The 19742-nt window shown below is 41.5% G+C and overlaps 1 protein-coding gene across 1 annotated transcript in view; it reads right to left on the reverse strand.

The window, feature by feature from the left end:
• The window catches only part of zfpm2b (zinc finger protein, FOG family member 2b), a 59776-nt gene extending 44149 nt beyond the window's left edge, over positions 1-15627 (reverse strand). Inside the window, exon 1 of the mRNA XM_057353958.1 lies at positions 15448-15627. Coding sequence (XP_057209941.1) covers positions 15448-15487 — 40 coding nt within the window. The 5' untranslated portion in view covers positions 15488-15627. The remainder of the gene's footprint in view (positions 1-15447) is intronic.
• Positions 15628-19742: the final 4115 nt, after the last annotated feature.

The raw sequence follows: 19742 nt of genomic DNA on the forward strand, positions 1-19742 counted from the left end.
TAACATTAACTACTTCTATATGCATAAAACACTTCAGAAAGGTATGCTTCTGTTCTGTATGCAGGCAATAGATGACCTACTATATTCTCCAACTAGTGTAGACTGCATGGAAATCTGTATCCCACAATGCAATGCGCTCAGCGCGATTTTCAGCAGAAAACTGAACTGCAGATCACTTTTAAAACAATTTTTGGCAACACTTTACAATAACGTGCTATTTGTTAACAATCAGTTAATGCATTAGCTAAAATGAACTAACAATGACCAATACTAAAACAGCATTTATTAATGTTAGTTCATGTTCATTTCAGCATTTACTAATACATTATTAAAATCAAACGTTATCACTGTTGACATTAGTTAACATAAATAACAGTACTGACATGAACTAACATTAAAAGGGATGAATAAATACTGAAAAACTAAATTGTTTATTGTTAGCTGATGTAATGCATTTACTAACAAATAGCACCTTGTAAAGTGTTACAATAAAACAAAATTCTATTGGAAACCTGAATGCAAAAAAAGATTATTGCAATTCACTGACTGAACATCCAAGGTATGCTGAAACAATGCAGCATACCACTATTAGTACAGTATACTGTATACCTGTAGTATATAACTTTGCGTGAGGATCAAAACAACTTTGCGTGAGGATCAACTGAAGCTAAAAGCAATGATATATAAAATATGTAGCCTATGCTTGCTTTATATAGACTATGCATGTTTGAATCGATATCTCTACAGAATTGTTCCCATCGTGTGAATGTCTTAGATTTGGATTTTTCATTCGAAGCGTCGGCACAGCATCAAACAAACAGCTGTGGCAGCCAGACTCTGTATCACCCACCTGATCACCTCACTGGCATAACTCCCCACTGTCTCCATCTGTCTGCTGAATCCTTCCCATGAGAAACAGACCAGACAGATGAAGAGAAAGAAAAAAGGGAAAGAATGAGAGGGGTGAAGGCCAAGGACTGTGCTTTACCTGACATCTTCTGACACCTTCAACAGAACTTAGTAAAAACGGACCCGGTTTAATTTAACATGAATGAGAATGAAGTGGAGTCATGCTGGTGTGTAAAACGGTTCAATCTCTCAGCTGGTAAATTAACAAAAGTTCAGCTAATTTAGGGTGGACAATTTTTATGCTTTTTTAGACCATTTTTTTAAAGAAAGTAAACATGACCTTAAGACATATTGGCTGATTCTTACACTTACACAACCGCTGGGTTGAGCCAGTTGGGTCATTTTCTCAGTGTTGGGTAGTTTTTTGTGTAACCCAATCATTGGGTTACCGGTTGGGTCCAATTGAGTGACAGTTCAGAGAGTAAACCCCTCCCCCTCCTCAATGCCTCAGACAAACTTTGAGGGCATTTTGAATCACCTCAGGAACAAGCGAAGACTACGGAGCCCGTCTGGTCACCCCTCGGAGAAAAAAAAACAAGACCCGCAAATCCGTGGCCACAGTTTTGTAATTCGTTCTTTCAGTTTAAAAATCCGTACTCACAGATTCTAAAACTGTTCCCACAGTTTACAAAACCGTGCTCTCGGATTAATAAACTGTACCCACGAGTTTACAATCCGTGCTCTCGGTTTTGTAAACCGTCCCCTCAGTTTTTGAAATCTGTACCCACAAATTCATAATCTGTGCCCACGCTTTCACAATCCGTTCGCACAGTTTTGCAAACTGTAGCCTACTCGCGGAATTGAAGCCTCTGTCAACAGAACAAGCTCCTTCCTACAGGAACATTAACGAATATTGGTATACTGTTTTATTTTAGATTATATTATAAATTGTCTTAATGTGTTTACACACGAGCGCGTGGCGCATATAAAGCACGCGTTCATTGCCGCGTTTCACTGGCATAAAGTTGGTTTGACATTAAACTTTCGATGTTCGTGAATTTAGGGACCATCTCTAAAGTTACATACACATTAAAATACCTTTTTCCAATTTTTCCACGGATATGCGGGTCTTGTTTTTTTTTCTCCGAGGGGCGATCAGACGGGCTCCGTAGGAGCTGTTATTCGGAGAAAAAAGGTATGTTTGAGAGTTTTTAATCTATAAAACTATTACTGTACATCAGAAAATGCATAAGTATGCAAAATTCGGCGGTTCACATTAGGTTTGAAAAGTACCATCTAGCTTCGTTAGCTAACATTAGTCTGAATGCCCACGTTGTTATAATTTACAGCTTTTGAATAATTAAAACGACCTTTATGGTCTACATTTCCTCTGAAATTTGAGAATTGTGTGAGTCATTTAGTTCGGTACGCATCTAACGTTATATTAGTTTGAGGTCAACACGCTAGCGTTTTTATAAATACTACTAGTTTTCGGTCACGGAACGTAGTTTTAACAGTCTTTTAGATGAGAATGTAGTTGAGTTTGAGAATTTGTTAAGATGCTGTCGGAGATGTGAGTTTCAGGCTGTCAGCGCTCGTTCACCACTCGTGGCTCCGCTGAGAGCAGCTTTATCTCGGCCAGTGCTTCGGGAATATGCCGCTGCCTCTTATAGTGGTTAACCGTGCGATATAATTAATTTTGGGTATATGAAATGAGCAATCATTGGTCTTATTATTCTACGTGTTTCTGAGTTAGTCAAATTAGTTTATGTGTTGTGTTAACGTTTATAATATTTTATTTTTTAAGTCTATATTTAACTTTCTGTACTAGAGCCCAAGAGCTCGCAGTCTCTGCCACTTTTCTTTTTTTCCCACTGACAGGGTGCAGAATAACAGCTAATTGTCATGACACACGACGGAGGAGACTCAAGTGCGGGGGTAACAGACAGATTTTATTGGCAAAAAGGAAAAAGCAAACAAAAACAAAGTCCACACACAAGATAGTCCAGGTGGTCAAAGGCACACGGTCCACGGGGAGAAACTCGACCCGGAAGAATCAGAGAGAGAGAGCAAGAAAATCTCACGGGGATAACGACACAGCCGTAGAGGTTAACTGCGGGGAGATACCTTGACCCAACTAACTCACGAGGAGAGAATCCGTAGTCCTCCGAGTGGAGATGCGTGTCCGGTAAGAGGTAAGGTGCCTGACCACCGAAGAGAGATGAGATCCGGAGCGCCAGCGGGAACTGAGGGGAGAAATAATAGACCAAAACAGGGGAGGCACGGAAAATCAAAACTATGACCAGAGTAGGACAAAAGGCTGAGGCTGAAAAATACTGTGGCTATAACTAGGACTAAGACAAGGCTTTAACAGAGCTAGACGCGCTAGTCTGAGGCAGTCAGCATAGGCTATGAAACAAGCAACAATCTGACACAAGACGAGGGTACAATAGGGACTAAATAGGGAAACCTAATGTGTAGCAGGTGAGATAGAGAGAGGTAATTAATAAACTAATGGCCGGGACGATCTACAGGTGAACAGCGTGATGAGGTGATGAGAAACCGGTGAGGGGAAAGCCTGATGGGGAGAAACGAGGGCGGGGTAGTGACGTAGACACCGAGCACATGACGAACTGTCCCAACAACTCACATGTGCTCGACAAAAGACAAACACACCTCCGTGCCAGACAAAGACCTTCCGTGTCCAGGGTCACGACAGTACCCCCCCAAAGTGTCACCGGATGATCAGGGAGTGGGCTCACCTCGTCTCCGGTGGAAGTCCACGATCAACGACCGATCCAAGATGTCACGAGTCAGCACCCAGCACTTCTCCTCTGTGCCATAGCCTTCCCAGTCCACCAAGTACTGAAAACCCCGACCACGGCGACGCACCTCCACCAGTTTCCTGACAGTGTAAGTCGGTACTCCGTCCACAAGGCGTGGGGGAGGGGGGTCAACCCGGCTGCTGGCCGGGTTGAGACGGGAAGTGATGTTAGGCTTAACCCTGGACACATGGAAAACAGGGTGAACTCGACCAAGACTAGGAGGAAGTTTGAGCTGGACAGCCACCGGGTTAACCATCTTGGTGATGCGGTATGGGCCAATGAACCTGGGCGCCAGCTTACGAGAAGGTACCCGGAGAGGAAGGTCATTGGTGGAGAGCCATACCCGCTGACCACACACATAGACTGGAGGAGATGACCGGTGGCGATCGGCCGCTGCCTTGGTCCTCTGCGAGGTTCGGGCCAGAACCTCTCTGGCTCTCACCCAGGTGCGACGACACCGCCGGACGAATGCCAGAGCAGAGGGAACTGCAGCATCGAGTTCCTGTGAAGGAAACAGAGGAGGTTGATAACCCATAGAACACTCAAACGGGGACATACCTGAGGAGGAGACGGGGAGGGAATTGTGGGCGTACTCGACCCAAGAGAGATGCTGGCTCCAGGAGCTGGGATTCTGAGACGTCAGACAAGGGGAGTCTCCGTTCGAGATCCTGGTTGGCTCGATCACATTGTCCATTGGTCTGGGGGTGAAAACCTGAAGACAGACTCACAGAGGCCCCGATCTGTCTACAGTACTCTTTCCAAAACTGGAAGGTGAACTGAGGACCCCTATCGGACACGACGTCAACCGGAAGACCGTGGAGACGGAAGACTTTGTCCACCATCAGCTGAGACATCTCCCGGGTGGAGAGGAGCTTGGGCAAGGGAATGAAGTGAACCGCCTTAGAGAAGCGATCCACTACCGTGAGGATAACGGTGTTGCCACCAGAGGGGGGGAGGCCAGTGACGAAGTCTAAGGCGATGTGTGACCATGGGCGGGAGGGGATGGGAAGAGGGCGAAGCAGACCAGCAGGAGGACGATGGGACGGCTTACACTGGGTGCAGACGGGGCAAGCCAACACGAACTGTCTGACGTCGGTGGAGAAGGAGGGCCACCAAAACCGCTGACGTACGGACGCCCCAGACTCCTGGATGGCCAACCAACCTGGATGCATGACACCACTGAAGGACGTCAGGATGAAGCGTAGCCGGCATGAACAGCCTGCCCGCTGGACACGCTTCTGGTGCTTGCACCTCTCGACCGGCCACCACTACTCGCCGTTCGAGGTCCCAGGTTATAGCCCCGACCACCATCTCCTTGGGGAGAATGGTTTCGGCCTCAAGCTCCTCCCCGGGAGCCTCGAACAGGCGAGAGAGTGCATCGGGCTTAACATTCTTAGACCCAGGCCGGTACGAGATAGTGAAGCTAAACCGGCCAAAGAAGAGGGCCCAACGGGCCTGACGAGAGCTCAACCTCTTGGCTGAACGGACATACTCCAAGTTCTTATGATCCGTCCAGACCAAGAAGGGCTGCGTTGACCCCTCCAACCAGTGGCGCCACTCACCCAAGGCCAGCCGAACCGCCAGCAGCTCTCTTTTACCGATATTGTAGTTGCGTTCCGCAAGACTAAGACGGTGAGAGAAGAATGCGCAGGGGTGCACCTTCTCATCACGGCTGGAGCGCTGAGATAAAACTGCGCCTACCCCGACATCAGAAGCATCGACCTCAACAATGAATTGTCTTTCAGGATCTGGAAGACAAAGAACATGTGCAGAGACAAAACGGGACTTGAGATTGTCAAAGGCTACCTGGGTTTGGGAGTTCCACTTGAACAAAAACTTGGTGGAGGTCAATGCCGTAAGTGGCGTGGCCACCTTGCCAAAACCCCGGATATATCACCGGTAAAAATTGGCGAAACCCAGGAACCGCTGTAAAGCTTTGCGTGAGTCGGGCCACTCGGCAACGGCTTTGATCTTGGCGGGATCAGGTTCAATGCCCCTGGGAGAAATTATATGGCTAAGGAACGAAACCGTATCGGCATGGAAGTCGCACTTCTCTGCCTTGACAAAAAGCTGATTCTGCAGTAGACGCTGGAGGACCTCACGCACATTTTGGGTGTGTTCCTGGAGAGAAGGGGAAAAGATAAGGATGTCATCCAGGTAAACAAAGACAAAAAGGTTAATCATGTCTCCCAAAACATCATTGACGAGGCCCTGGAAGACGGCAGGAGCATTGGTCAAGCCAAACGGGAGAACCAAATACTCGTAGTGTCCCGAGGGTGTATTAAATGTCATCTTCTACTTGTCCCCCTCACGGATACGAACCAGGTGATAGGCATTGCGTAGGTCTAGTTTAGTAAAGACCCTGGCTCCCTGTAAAAGTTTGAAGGCCGAAGACATGAGCGGTAAGGGGTACTTATTCTTAACCGTTATCTCATTCAGACCTCGATAGTCAATACCGGGGCGCAGGGAGCCATCCTTCTTTTGGACGAAGAAGAAGCCTGCACCGGCCGGCGAGGAGGAGGGGCAGATGAGCCCAGCCTGCAAGGAACTGCAAATATACTTGTCCATGGCCTCTCTTTCGGGAGCGGATAAGGAATACAGACGGCCCCTGGGCGGAGAAGTGCCTGGAAGAAGATCTATGGCACAGTCGTATGGGCGATGCAGAGGAAGAGATGTGGCTCGTGACTTGCTGAACACGGACCGAAGATCGTGATACTCCTCCGGGACCCCGGTTAAATCGGCGGCTTCGACCTGAAACACAGGAGACAGGAGAAGGAGCAGGACCAAGACAAGACACATGACAGAAATAACTCAAAGCTAAAACAGAATTATTAGCCCAATCCATGTGAGGGTTATGCTGTGACAACCAAGGATGCCCTAATATGATGGGAGTATTGGGGGAATCGAGGATGTACAGTTTTAACCGCTCACAATGGTTACCCGAAAGAAAGAGGCTTACGTGAGGGGTGATGTGGGTGATGGAGGTGAAGGGATGTCCCGCTAGCGTCCAGACCGAAATGGGTTGGGGGAGGGTTATAGCTGGAATCATCCACTTACGAGCCATGGAGGCATCAATGAAGTTCCCCTCAGCGCCGGAATCCACCAGGGGGCGAGACCAGTGTGAGAGACACCCTCGACAAACAGTCGAAATGGCAGCTGGGTACGGGAAGCTGAAGCTTTAATGGACACTGCAGCACCTCGTGGTCTGGTTTGCCGCAGTAGAAACATAGTCCCTGGAGGAGACGTTGCTGCTTCTGACTAGGAGAGAGCCGAGATCGACCCAGCTGCATAGGCTCTACCTCCGGGGAAGAGCTGGCGGGAGGAGTAGTGTCCACGTCCCGAGTCAGCCAAGGGAGAGGGTCGTTGACGGCGACGGGTGTTGATGCCGGTCTCAACCCGCAGACATAAATTAGTGAGTTCCTCCAGGTCTTGTGGAAGGTCAAGGGTGGTGATCTCATCCGCAATAGCGCTGTTGAGACCGTCGAGAAATCGTGCCCGCAGAACCCCCCCATTCCAGTCACAGGCGGCCGCCAGCGTCTGGAATCGAACAGAATAATCCGTAATAGATCCTCTGCCCTGAGAGATCCGAGAGAGCTGGGCGGCTGCCTCATCCCCTTGAGCCGACCTGTCGAATAGACTTGTCATCTCCATGTGAAAGGCTCTGAAGGAACGACAGCATGGAGCCTGAGCCTCCCAGACGGCGATACCTCAGTAAGGAGGGTTAACACATACGCCATGCTTGCTTCCTCGGTGGCGTAATGACGCGGCTGCAGCGCGAATACCCCGGCGCACTGCGATAGGAAGGCCCGACAGGAGTGGGATCTCCACCATAGAGGGGTGGGTTGTTGGCGTGTGGTTCCGGCTTGGGGAGGGATCCGCGGGGGTTATGGGCGGTGGCGGAATGGAGATTGGCAGCCTCCAGTTGCAGGGTGGTCACCTGCTGGAGCAGATCCGCCACCTGAGCATTCAGAATTCCCACCTCCTGTGTAGCAGCGTTAAGCCGAGATTCCTGATGGCCCACATGGCTCCTTGCTGCTGTAGCGAGGTCCGTAGATGGTCCGCCCCCGCTGTGTCACGTGCGTGGTCAGATCGTTCTGTCATGACACAAGACAGAGGAGACTCAAGTGCGGGGGTAACAGACAGATTTTATTGGCAAAAAGGAAAAAGCAAACAAAAACAAAGTCCACACACAAGATAGTCCAGGTGGTCAAAGGCACACGGTCCACGGGGAGAAACTCGACCCGGAAGAATCAGAGAGAGAGAGCAAGAAAATCTCACGGGGATAACGACACAGCCGTAGAGGTTTTGTGCGGGGAGATTCCTCGACCCGTCTAACTCACGATGAGAGATTCCTTAGTTCTCCTATTGGTGATGCGTGTCCGGTAAGAGGTGAGGTGCCTGACCACCGAAGAGAGATGAGATCCGGAGCGCCGGCGGGAACTGAGGGGTGAAATAATAAACCAAAACAGGGGAGGCACGGAAAATCAAAACTATGACCAGAGTAGGATAAGACAAGGCTTTAACAGAGCTAGACGCGCTAGTCTGAGGCAGTCAGCATAGGCTATGAAACAGGCAATGATCTGACACAAGACGAGGGTACAATAGGGACTAAATAGGGAAACCTAATGGGTAGCAGGTGAGATAGAGAGAGTAATTAATAAACTAATGGCCGGGACGATCTACAGGTGAACAGCGTGATGAGGTGATGGGAAACCGGTGAGGGGAAAGCCTGACGGGGAGACACGAGGGTGGGGTAGTGACGTAGACACCGAACACATGACAAACTGTCCCAACAACTCACATGTGCTCGACAAAAGACAAACACACCGTGCCAGACAAAGACCTTCAGTGTCCAGGGTCACGACAGCTAATAATAATGGATAATTCTGTTCAGGAGAAAGAGGAATGGAACTTCGATGTCCTGATACCAATCTTAAAGGTAAACTTTATTTTGGTAAAATGCAAATGTGTTTCTTTATATGTTCATTATAACCCATTGTGCTCTGGGTAGGCCAGTTTTCTTACATTCTTCTCTTCTTGTTTCTTTTCTTCTCCCTTTTTCTCTTTATAGATGAACAAATTGATAAAGAAACCCTCCTGCTGGACATCCACTTCCCGAAGTGCACACCACACTGTTGTCTACTAACTCCCAGGAAAAGATAGATCCTCTTCAGTAAGACTGCTCCGTGGATATGTCAGGTCAAGCAGTACTGGAACCAAAACAACTAACGCTCTTTAAACTGTTTTGTGAGTTCATATGAAGAGGAAAGTTCTCAGACTAATACATTCCTTGCCAATGTCAACCAATACCATGAGAAAATAACGTTTTTACATAAGGTTTTTACTGTACTAGCTGCACCGATATCAACATTTGGTGGTTCAAATACCCATGTGAGGTCTCTCTTCAAGTTAAGGTATTGTTTGTACATTTTAATTCACAGAAATCCTACAAAGTTTGTCGCCTCCCGAAAACGGTGTCCTTTTTTCACATCCTAGCGCGTGTTTATTTCCCTTTTTTTTTTAATAGAAAACTTGTGCATAGACTGATATTTAATCATATAAGTGCATTTCTACCAACAAAGGTTTAGTAAAATATAAACAAATGGTTCAGTATATTGGTAACAAATACATTCTCTGAGTGTTTTTATGTCACATCCATAACGCTGGAATTGCCCTAAAGCATTTTACTCGTGCCACTTTGTTAACTGTGTTTTCTAAAAAGTTAGGAGTTTATGAAGTGGAAAGTTGTCAAACTATTTATATTTACTTGTGCCACTTTAATAACCTTTAAAATCTAAACTAATGTAATTTATTGATGTCGTTTCTTTTTTTGATGTTGTTCTGTTTTATTGTTCATTGAGCATTAAAATATTGCATGCTTTTTATGAATTCCTTTTGTCTTGCATTTCGATCCTTAATAAAACTTCAACTTTTGATTCTTACTGTTGCTTCTAGTAATTCTCAGTGATTTTATTATTATTATTTTCAAATATTTTGGGTTTAAAACAAACCAGCAATGTAATTTTTAAGCAATGAACAAACACTGTTTTGTCAAAGTTGAGAAGCACTTTTTGATACTTTTTATTGGTTAGATATTTGCAAAACACAGTGACAAACAAATGGTCACTAATAATAATGATTTATGGCAAAAAATAAAAATCACTAAATATGGATTCACGAGGTTTCAGAAGGACAGCAGCGATATGGTGCATTCAATTCAATAGACATGTTTTGTAAATATACAGTGCTTAACAATTCCTAATTTACATTTACAAAAAAAATTATTTACAAAGAAATTTGTTCTGCTCATATTTAATGAATACAGCTTATTAAACAGACCGTATTATACTAACAACCTTGATATCGTTTGTTTGGACTGAAAATGTAAGGGCTGGACAGAAAAGCTGTTGGCATTAAAGAAGCACAGTGATATTCATGAATCCAATTCCTGCCGTCACTCTTTAGTTTTTAAAAGAGTAAATTAATAATTACTTCTATACATAAATTACTTCTGCTATAAACTGTACATTCAGCTCTCAAAGTCAACAGATAACACTGCTCCCTGATATTTGGGAATAATAAACTGTTTTTAAGACAATGACCTACAATGTCCTTGTCTGACAAACGGTTTTCTGACTTTAAAGATTTGCATTATCTGCTCACAAACACCTAAACCTGAAATCAATGAAATACACAATAAACCAATCAACTACATTTAGAAGAGCTCCGTTCAGAGCACAGTTAGGCATTTATTACACTGAACTGTGAATTTATTCATAGAATTTAATTTCATATGGGGGAAGATGCACCAGTCATTGTTTACACTGTGAAACAGAGAATGTGTGGAATTACATTTGAACTCCTTTAGAGTTGTAGACAAGATAATTGAGTTCTCAGAAATGTTAATTTAAGTATCTACTTCATATACGTTTCTCCTACAAATTCGAAGGTGAAATAAATAGACACAAAAGAAAAAACTGCTGACAAAGTAGGAGTATAGAGTTTTGTATTTATGTGGATAGTATCATTTTCATCATCTGGAAATCTCTCTCTTTCAAGTGCAGCCTGTGGAAAACATTACAAATCGAAGCAAAAGTCTCAACTTGAACTATTTGCTCACCATGTTGGAGAAAGAGAAAAATATTTTTTTTCTCTGGAAAACCTGAAAGTCTTATAGCAATTCATTAAAGCCACCCCAAATAACTGGTATAGGCTACAATGTTCAAGAAAATCCCTGATATAAAATGAAACTACAAATAATTATACTTTAACAGTATTCCAGTATCCCACAAGCACACTGTACAATCACTAAGGCAATTAAACAACCTAAAGTCTGTCATTTGGTATCAACAGCTTTGCAGACTCAACCCCAAAGCACTCTGAATTACGAACTTTTAAGCACAGTTGGCATAAGATGCTTTCCCAAACTTCAGCTATCATCTATTAGTGCCTCGGATTCGTGCCATTAGCGATTTTCCACAGCGTTTTTAAAAGCACCGAATGCCATCACAGTTATTGTGGAAGTGCCGGAGTTAAAATGAGCCGGCAGAGCTCTGTAATCCCAACAAACAAATCTTTTATTGCACCGGCAAATATTTTTGCTTCTTAAACAACTTTATTTAAAGGTTTTTACAGCTAAAGCCTGAGGTTCTTGATAGGAGTTTGAATTGTTTGGATTGTAATGATTAAAACAACCAACCCGGATCCAAAAAGTCGACTAAGCAGTCCATTTTCATGTCATTCCCATGTACTGAATGAAATATTAAACTCACATGTTAAAATAATGGACATGACATTTGTTTCCTTTTAATCACAGTATCACACTTAAGGGAACAAACCCTTCGACTCAAAGGTCGGCACCTGATCGAAAACTGAGCAGCTCCCTGCGTTTGGCTTTGTTTTACCCTGCTGTCTGTGACCGTATCAGAACAGACCCGTCAAGATCTCCTGCGCTTAGTGACAATAGTTACAATAAGATTACGTGATTCCAAACATTACTGCTTCAACAATGTTTTCAATACAAATATCCTAATTGAGCCGTCTTATTGTTCCCATTCAAAACCAGCCACCAATGTGTGTGTCTGACAACAGCTATCGATTTACCATCATTGAACTCTTTGGGCTTAATGAAGGTGAGAGGAATAAAAGTGCTGTGTTCTGTTAGAGCCGCTGGACATCACTGATAGAGGAACTCGCCGAGCAGGGCATCAATGATTAAGTCTCGTCAAATAAACATCTCGCTTATCTTGTTTTTGCCATCGATTCCGTCGGCCTCTCTTAAAGCGGTGGGTCCTGAGGGCCGGCCGCGGATTCAGCCTAAGGACAATCTTTTGTATGGGTGAATGTAACCGTTTTTTTCTTATGTTTGTTTGATTCTAGTTTGCAGGGTGGCTGATCGTCGATTTTAAGACATTTTTAGAGAAAAGTGATCATTTATGTTGTTAGCAATTTTGTGTGAGTCATACGTGTTATTCAATTCCATGTATATATCTACATTAAATTGGCCATTAGGCCAATTGTCATTTTAAAGTGAACTGTTTGAATTATAACAAACATTTATTGAAGGCTGTCAGTATATTTTGAAACTGAAAGAAACAGGCATGGTTATCGACTGACGGTAAACTCGATCACAGCAAAACGCTAAAATATTGCTCTTACCGATATGTTTGTTTATGACTGCTTTAAAATGACGCTTTTCTGGCATCAGGAACAGGTTCCATCACCTGCATGATTTTAGTCTCAGGACAGTTTTTTCTGGATACTGCACAGATTAATTCATAAAACACATATCTTGTCTTAGACACTGTATTTCAATTTCAAAAATTACAGCAATGGAATACTTGATTCTGATTTGCCAATCGTGGCATTTTTATGTAATGGTCATTATCTCAGGGGACCAATCTGCTACAGAGCTGTTAATCTAGCATATCACTCCGTGCTCTTTTCTCCTTACCTAATACAAATCATTTTAAATCAAATCTATACTTTACATCCGTTCTGGGGTTTATTTAGCGATAATGATCGGCCGACTATACGTTCTCTCTTACCTAGCGTATCACTAATCACTCTCACACAGCTATTCTGGAATTGTTGGAGCGGAACTATCGGCTTAACAAAGACAAACAGTAGCAGCATTCCTGAACTCGCCTGTCTCGCTGCGTTCCTGGAGGAGGGTAAGACAGGCGGCTGGCATCCCACCTCTCCTCCTCCTCTTTTGCAGCCTAGTGAGCCACAGCACTTCATAGCTCATTAGTGCCGAACAGATGCTGTGGAGAAAGTTGGCACACAATAAGCCCTCTCTTTATATTGCACTGATCTATGAGAGATAGATTGCGACTGAAAGATGCCTCACGCTGACAGTTGGCAGATGAAGTTAATCAAAACGGATTGAAAAAAGAATAAAGGAGAGGCAACAAATATGACATCCCTGATAGGGTATAATAATGAAATAAATCGTCGTTTTCTGACAGCCCAAATTTAGTGGTGACGACCACAAATGACAGCCGCCAAATAAATAATTGAGGAATTATAAAACAATGAAAGAGAAATGGTTCACTGCTGCAAACTTATGTGCCCAAACTTCATTCTGCAAATAATTCAAAACATGTCAAGAGACCCCAAAATGTCTCTGGACATTAATGACATCACACTTCAAATGTATGAATGTCATTGCATTAGATGTGATTAAATACAATATTAAATACAAAATACAAAACCATGTGAAAAACAGTCATTTTTACAAAGACTTAAAACAACCTGGAGAGAGAAATCGGGTTACTTTCTGTCTGAGTAACCACATAGTTCACATACATGATAAGTTCATAAATTGCTATTGCTTTGTTATTATTATTGTTTTCTTATCTAATCAAGTGCCATTGCATTGTGGCTTAAGTGTCCAAATACGTTATACGGAGCTACTGTTTTTAAATAAATATAAAAAGTGTGTCATATAAAACATATAATTCTGTGTGTAATTCTAGTCATTCATGAAAATGACATTCTTTTATTTACATTGAAAGGCACATTTTGATATTCAACAGCAATAACTCGCTGTTAAAAGTATTCAAAAGCCTGAACTATACTCAAATGAATTATGAAAATTCACAAATAACTGCATTTTTTTCTAATTCTAAAGAGAACCATAACTAACTGTCCTGGCCTTTTAATCCACTGTCATAAATTTGGCGAACCCGCCTCTCCGAACCATTGCCAATCTGGGCACATGTGCAGCATGTTTGGCCACAGTGGGGTGATAACAGGCAGAGATGAACAGCTGGTGCCAGTCTGCACTGGTGATGCAGATCTGATAGCAGTGACGTCTCTCCCACCAAGACACCTTGACCGTCCTATCAGCTTTTATCATCAACCTCTTATTACAATAAAAGCCTAAACACCAGTAGAAGGGGGAGGTTCGGTAATAGAAGAAAAGATGACCCCTAACGCACTTATTATCTCTCCATAAGAAGGGACAGAGATCTTCCAATAGCGCTAAAATAGTGGGAGAAGAGAAAATACATAATTTATCACCATATTATCGGAATATCCAGGCGGGCTAATAAAGAGAGTGCGGACTGACAATTCCTTGTCTTATCATCCGAAGTGGAGGATGGGGGAGGGATTATCAGGCTGGAGCAGACTGCTGGGCTGGAATTCTAATGGTAATAATGGGGTCTCTGATGGTATATCTTCCCTAGTTTATCTACCCCATTATCTGGCCTTATCGCCACAGTCATCGGGGCAAATTAATGGAGCTCTTTCAGTACTCAGGCTTTATCTGCCTCACAGAGGGCACCCCAGAGAAGGGAATAGGCAAAATATGAAAATCCAGGTTGAAACGCCAGGGTTCAGATAACAGGGCAAAGTGTGCTCAATTGGGAACAAAATGTAAAAAAAATGAGGAGTGTCTCTACCCATAACAACCTCTTTGTCCTTTGCTATGAGCAGGTGGCTGGGAAAGCTCTCGTGCTTACAGGTGCAGCGCTTTCTAGCCTACAGTAAATGACTCGAAAGTCAAATTCAAGAACTGTTTCAGATCACTCGACAGAATGTTTGAGGTATCACAACAAATGCAGACCTTGAAAAGCACAAAACAGATGTGATGTGAGCAGATATGGCTGGACTGCCAGGTAAACAATTTCAGCACTTATGCAATATGCTGATAAGCAAGATAATGAACATGTATTGAATAGATAGAGGAATTAGCTCATTTTGGGTAAATGTTACGTTGTTATATTACAAGCTTGCCTCATCCAATGTGCTTTTACAACTACAGTTGAGCGATGGCAGGACAGTTATTTATTCCAAAAACATATTATACATAGGATAAAAAATTCTAATGTTCAATATACTTGTTATTAAAATATTGCTGCAGATTATTTCAAAAATGTTATTAGGATTATTTGACGTTTAGTCATTTTTTCATTCATGGTTCAAACAAAGAAGTTGTCTTAAATTTGTTATGCTGTTTTAGAAGTGAATGATGAAAAGTCACAAACCCTTGTGAGCTCGTACTGTTTTTCAAACATCTCGGTATTGCAGTTGTGTCATTTATTTCAGTTTACACAATTCAACAATATCTTTTGCAAAATATAAATGCGTCAAGACAACAATCATTCCGACTTCACGTCAACATCTGAATGATCAGCAATTCTTTATCGGCGATACATCAGACATTTCTTATGAAACTATGCTGAATTAAAACTATTACAAACGCACAGTTTGACCGCCTGTGTTAAGAAAAACGTAGCAATTAAATCCGCTTTTGAAAACTCACGTTTGAACTGCTTTGGGTTGCTCTGTTTCCTCCGGGACATTCCGCTGGACTGGAGATTATAAAACAACACTGCGATTCATCCAAACAGACAGGCGGATCGCTGTTTTGAGATCGCGTTTCAGATGTGTGCCTGATCGCAGTCCGGGTTTATCTGTCCTGTAGAGGTTTAGGTTGTGCTGTGGTCCGAGCGCGCACTGACAGCGCACATGAGCGCGTGATGAGGTTTTGTTGCAGGAGGAGCTTTGAGCCACAGCTGAGATCTCAGTGCACTCATTCAACTATTCATATCAATGAACATCAGATTACGTTTTAGTTTTAATGGCTGTTTTTCTCTATTTTATCTGGAATGGTTTTTAGCATATTACTGGATCAAATTTTCATATACAACCCCTGCAAACTGTATGGGATACCATATCCCACATTGCAATGCACTTGACCTTTTAATAAACTAAAATAATATGAGCCTTGAATTTTAACATCTTTACTTTGGATTATCATTTAAATAGAAAGTAAAAGTTTTTACACAACAATTCAATTAAAATGCAAAACACATATAGCCTATCTGTGAGATGTTAAGTGGATGTCAGCTGCTGAAGCAAACATACAGTGAGATCATGACCTAGAAAGTTTTTAACTATTATCATTGCTTAGTGGTTTATTTTCAAATAGACCGTGTATACTGTGCCATTTACAATAGAATTCTGTAAGATGCCGATAAATTGGCAATACTCAAAAAAATTAAGGCAACTCGTTGCCTCAATTTTTGTTTTGTTTTAGAGGTTCTTGGTTAAAGTAAGCAGAACTCTTAAATTTTGATTACTGTTAAATTAAAGTTTTAAATATTAGAGACTTAAGTATTTAATTCAGCCTTCTCATTAAATTAAGTAGACAGAACTTAAAAGATAAGAACTAAAAAATAAACTTAACTCAATTTTATCAGTTTCTTTATTTTACATATTTCTTAGTCTTAATATGCAAAAGTCAAAAACCTTGACTTATGCAACCCAAAATGAGCAGGAAGAGATTGATCTCAGAACTGGCGTTAGGGCAATCATTGCTCACTAATGACATATCACATGTTAGCCTCCCACAGCCTACGCACATGCACCACTCTTCTGAAAAATGGTAACCACAACCACAAAACTGAAAAATATGTCAACATCTATCCAAGATAAGTGTACATGAAATGCTAACAAGTCTTTAACTTTACTGAAAACCAAACAAAATAATCGCATTTTAAAATTGACTGTCCTAATGCAGTCTGACGCAAAGCATGCTGTGAATTGAAAATTCTTCTCGACCAATTGTGTTAAATTAACGTCTTTAAATTAAGTAAATTGAACAAGGAGCAAATTAATTTTTTTGAGTTTTAGTCAAAACTTCAAGTTAATCCAAAATAATCCTTGTACTTTACTCAAAAGTAAAAATGTGTTTCAGGAACTTAAAATATTTAAATAACTATAACTTTTTTATAAAATTAATCTGTTTGATTGTTTTTAAGCATCAGATTGGGATTTGGAACACTGCAGATATATATAGGCCTAATATAACAAATTTGCTGAGCTGACTCAGGATCTTCGCATTGTCTACAACAATTTCTACTCAATAAAATTTGAAATGCATTACCCCTTAAATATTAAATAGAGTTAGAAATGTTTTTATTAAATAAAAACCCAAGGAAACGTCTTTGTTACAAAGAAAATTTGTTATAAAGATCATTTCTCTTGGCGACAAGTAAATACCACTAACATTAGCTGTCTGTCTGTGTTGTAATGCTGTAAAATACTGTTCTGTGGCGTGCATTCAGCCAGCCATGAAGGAGCTAGTCCCTCCAAAAGGTGTGCGTTTCTGAACTAAAATTATTCCCATTGTGAGAACACAACCAAATAGTTCTAGACATACCAAAACGTTCCTCCTGTGTGAAAGCCCTTTAAGTTATACACGTGCAGTGTTTATTAATGAATCTATGTATTTAAAACATGAAATCTCATTTCAGTTTAACATGGAATTAACAAAAACAACCTACATTAGATAGAAAAAGAAAAAGTAAAGATGACTCATGTGCCTGACATATCAGATCAGATTAGATCAGAGATATGATAAGGTATTTGCTTCTGCTATTTGAGACATGTAGTTCATTTATGGTGAAGAAGTAAAGTTTTGAGTTGTTTGTTGTAAAGACTGTATTCGTGATGAGCTATATACAATAACAGATTGCAATTATACATAGGTGACAGCCTTCATAAATAAGATACATACAAGTCCAAATCTTAAAGCTTTGAAAAGTATGCCATCAAAACAGTTCCAGCACAATGTGCTGTTAAATCTCATGTATTTACATAATAAAATGCTGAGATTTGGGGGCAAGAGTAATCATGTCTTCAATCTACGGCTCAACTGGAGGGATTTTCCGCTCTCTCTCTTTATGGGAGATATCAATAGAGAATTCCAGGTCCATTGAGATGCGGGAGCGAGCGTGATAAGGGCGGGGGCGCGCTGGAGATGGATTAATTATGGGCGAGCAGAAAGCGGGCTTATCATCTCTTAGCACAGGAGGCAGGCTCACATGATCACAGAGCCCGGATAAGACGGGAACAATGTGATGCTACCTTACAAGCCATCGCCTTACTTCTTTTATAATTAAAAACTAACATGCAATTATGCTCATATCTCGCTCAAGCAAGAATGCGATGTAAATAACGGTGCTGTAAAGTGAGGAAAGACGCTCTTCATAAAACACACAGGACTTGATGACCTCTGTGGAACAAACCACACAGAAAAGGTGAAACTGTGAACTGTAAATCATAACTGTTCCACCTTTTTGAAATGAATAAGAATCCTGCTCTCATAAAGAAGTATTGTTGAGGTTCATTCCTTTCTTTATTTGCTTTATTCACTGCAAAGGTTTGTTTAAAGTTTTAAGCTATATGGCTTTTAGTGTGTAAAACGTTTTAATATACTGTAGGCTCTTCAGATCAGTGTGTTGAGTTTTTGTAAGAATAAAGAGAATTTAAAGAATAAAGCGTTCCTTAGAGAACATTAAAAGGTTCTCGGGTGGCATTTGTCTCTTAAGCCTTTATTAGGAAACGTTCTTTTTTCTTTAGAAATGTTGGGTCAAGGTGCAATCTCAGAAGCTCAGTTACTCAGAATCAAGATCTCAGTTTGGTTTCTACTCTTTTCAAATGTTTGATCTCAAAGTCTGTAAAAAAGGAAGTAAAGATCTCCAGAAGAACTCCAGAAAAAGTCAATTTGCTGAATTCTTGAAACAATCTTTGCTGCTACAGAATTGCCGTACTGTTTTGGTTTACAACAAACATACCACATTTCTGTTTCATTGCTCAAAGCAGAATTATTTTAACTTAATTTAACCTTTGCATTCAGGGTAATGTATTTGTTATTAAATCACAAATTAAAAATATATTTTATTAAAATCGAAATAAATTCATTATTTCAGGCAATAATGAACATTTTATTATTTCATGTAATTTATATTGTAATAAGGGAATTCATGATTGTGATTAATAGATAAAATTAAATGAAAACACACAGTGACATATCAAGAGGTCAAGTAGGTGTAGGGTCAAAGGTTGTGCACTCTTAAAAATAAAGGTGCTTATAAGGTTCTTTATGGTGATGCCATAGATCTTTACAAAGAGCCATTCAGTCAAAGGTTCTTTAAAGAAGCATCTCTTTCTTACTTTTTTATAATCTTAATAACCTTTTTTCACCACCAAGAACCTTTTGTGAAACAAAAATGTTCTTCGGATGTTAAAGGTTCTTTATGGAACCATTTAGACAAAAAAAGGTTCTTCTATGGCATCGTGAAGCACTTTTACTTTTAAGAGTGGATCGTGTGGATGTAACATCACATCCTGCATGGTTAAAAATGGCTTTTAAAGATCTGCCCATTGTAGTGGACACCTGCTGGCAATGCCATTTGGACCAGGGTTTTGGTTTTGGTTTTGTTGCTTGTGTCTCCAAAGATCTGGCTGAGAAGATTGACTTGAGCAGCACAATTAAACCCAAATTCAACCGTTCCTTTATAGGACTTGTCTGAAGCCCTCAACTATCTGCTCCTTTACTTCCATCACCTTCACATTTCTGAAGACCATTTAAAAGATATCAGATAGAATTATAGTGTGAAATGGGGTTGAGTGAGGTCTGCGTAATGGGTTTTGCATATGTTTTCGCCTCTGGCACGAGATACATTTGAAGTTCATTTTTAGTTCATTTGATCAAATAAATTGGCAAACATCATCCCCCAAACCTTTTCCCCACCTGTGTGCTGTCCATGC

Source organism: Triplophysa rosa, linkage group LG16 (assembly GCF_024868665.1).
Source record: "Triplophysa rosa linkage group LG16, Trosa_1v2, whole genome shotgun sequence".
NCBI classification, from domain to species: Eukaryota; Metazoa; Chordata; class Actinopteri; order Cypriniformes; family Nemacheilidae; genus Triplophysa; species Triplophysa rosa.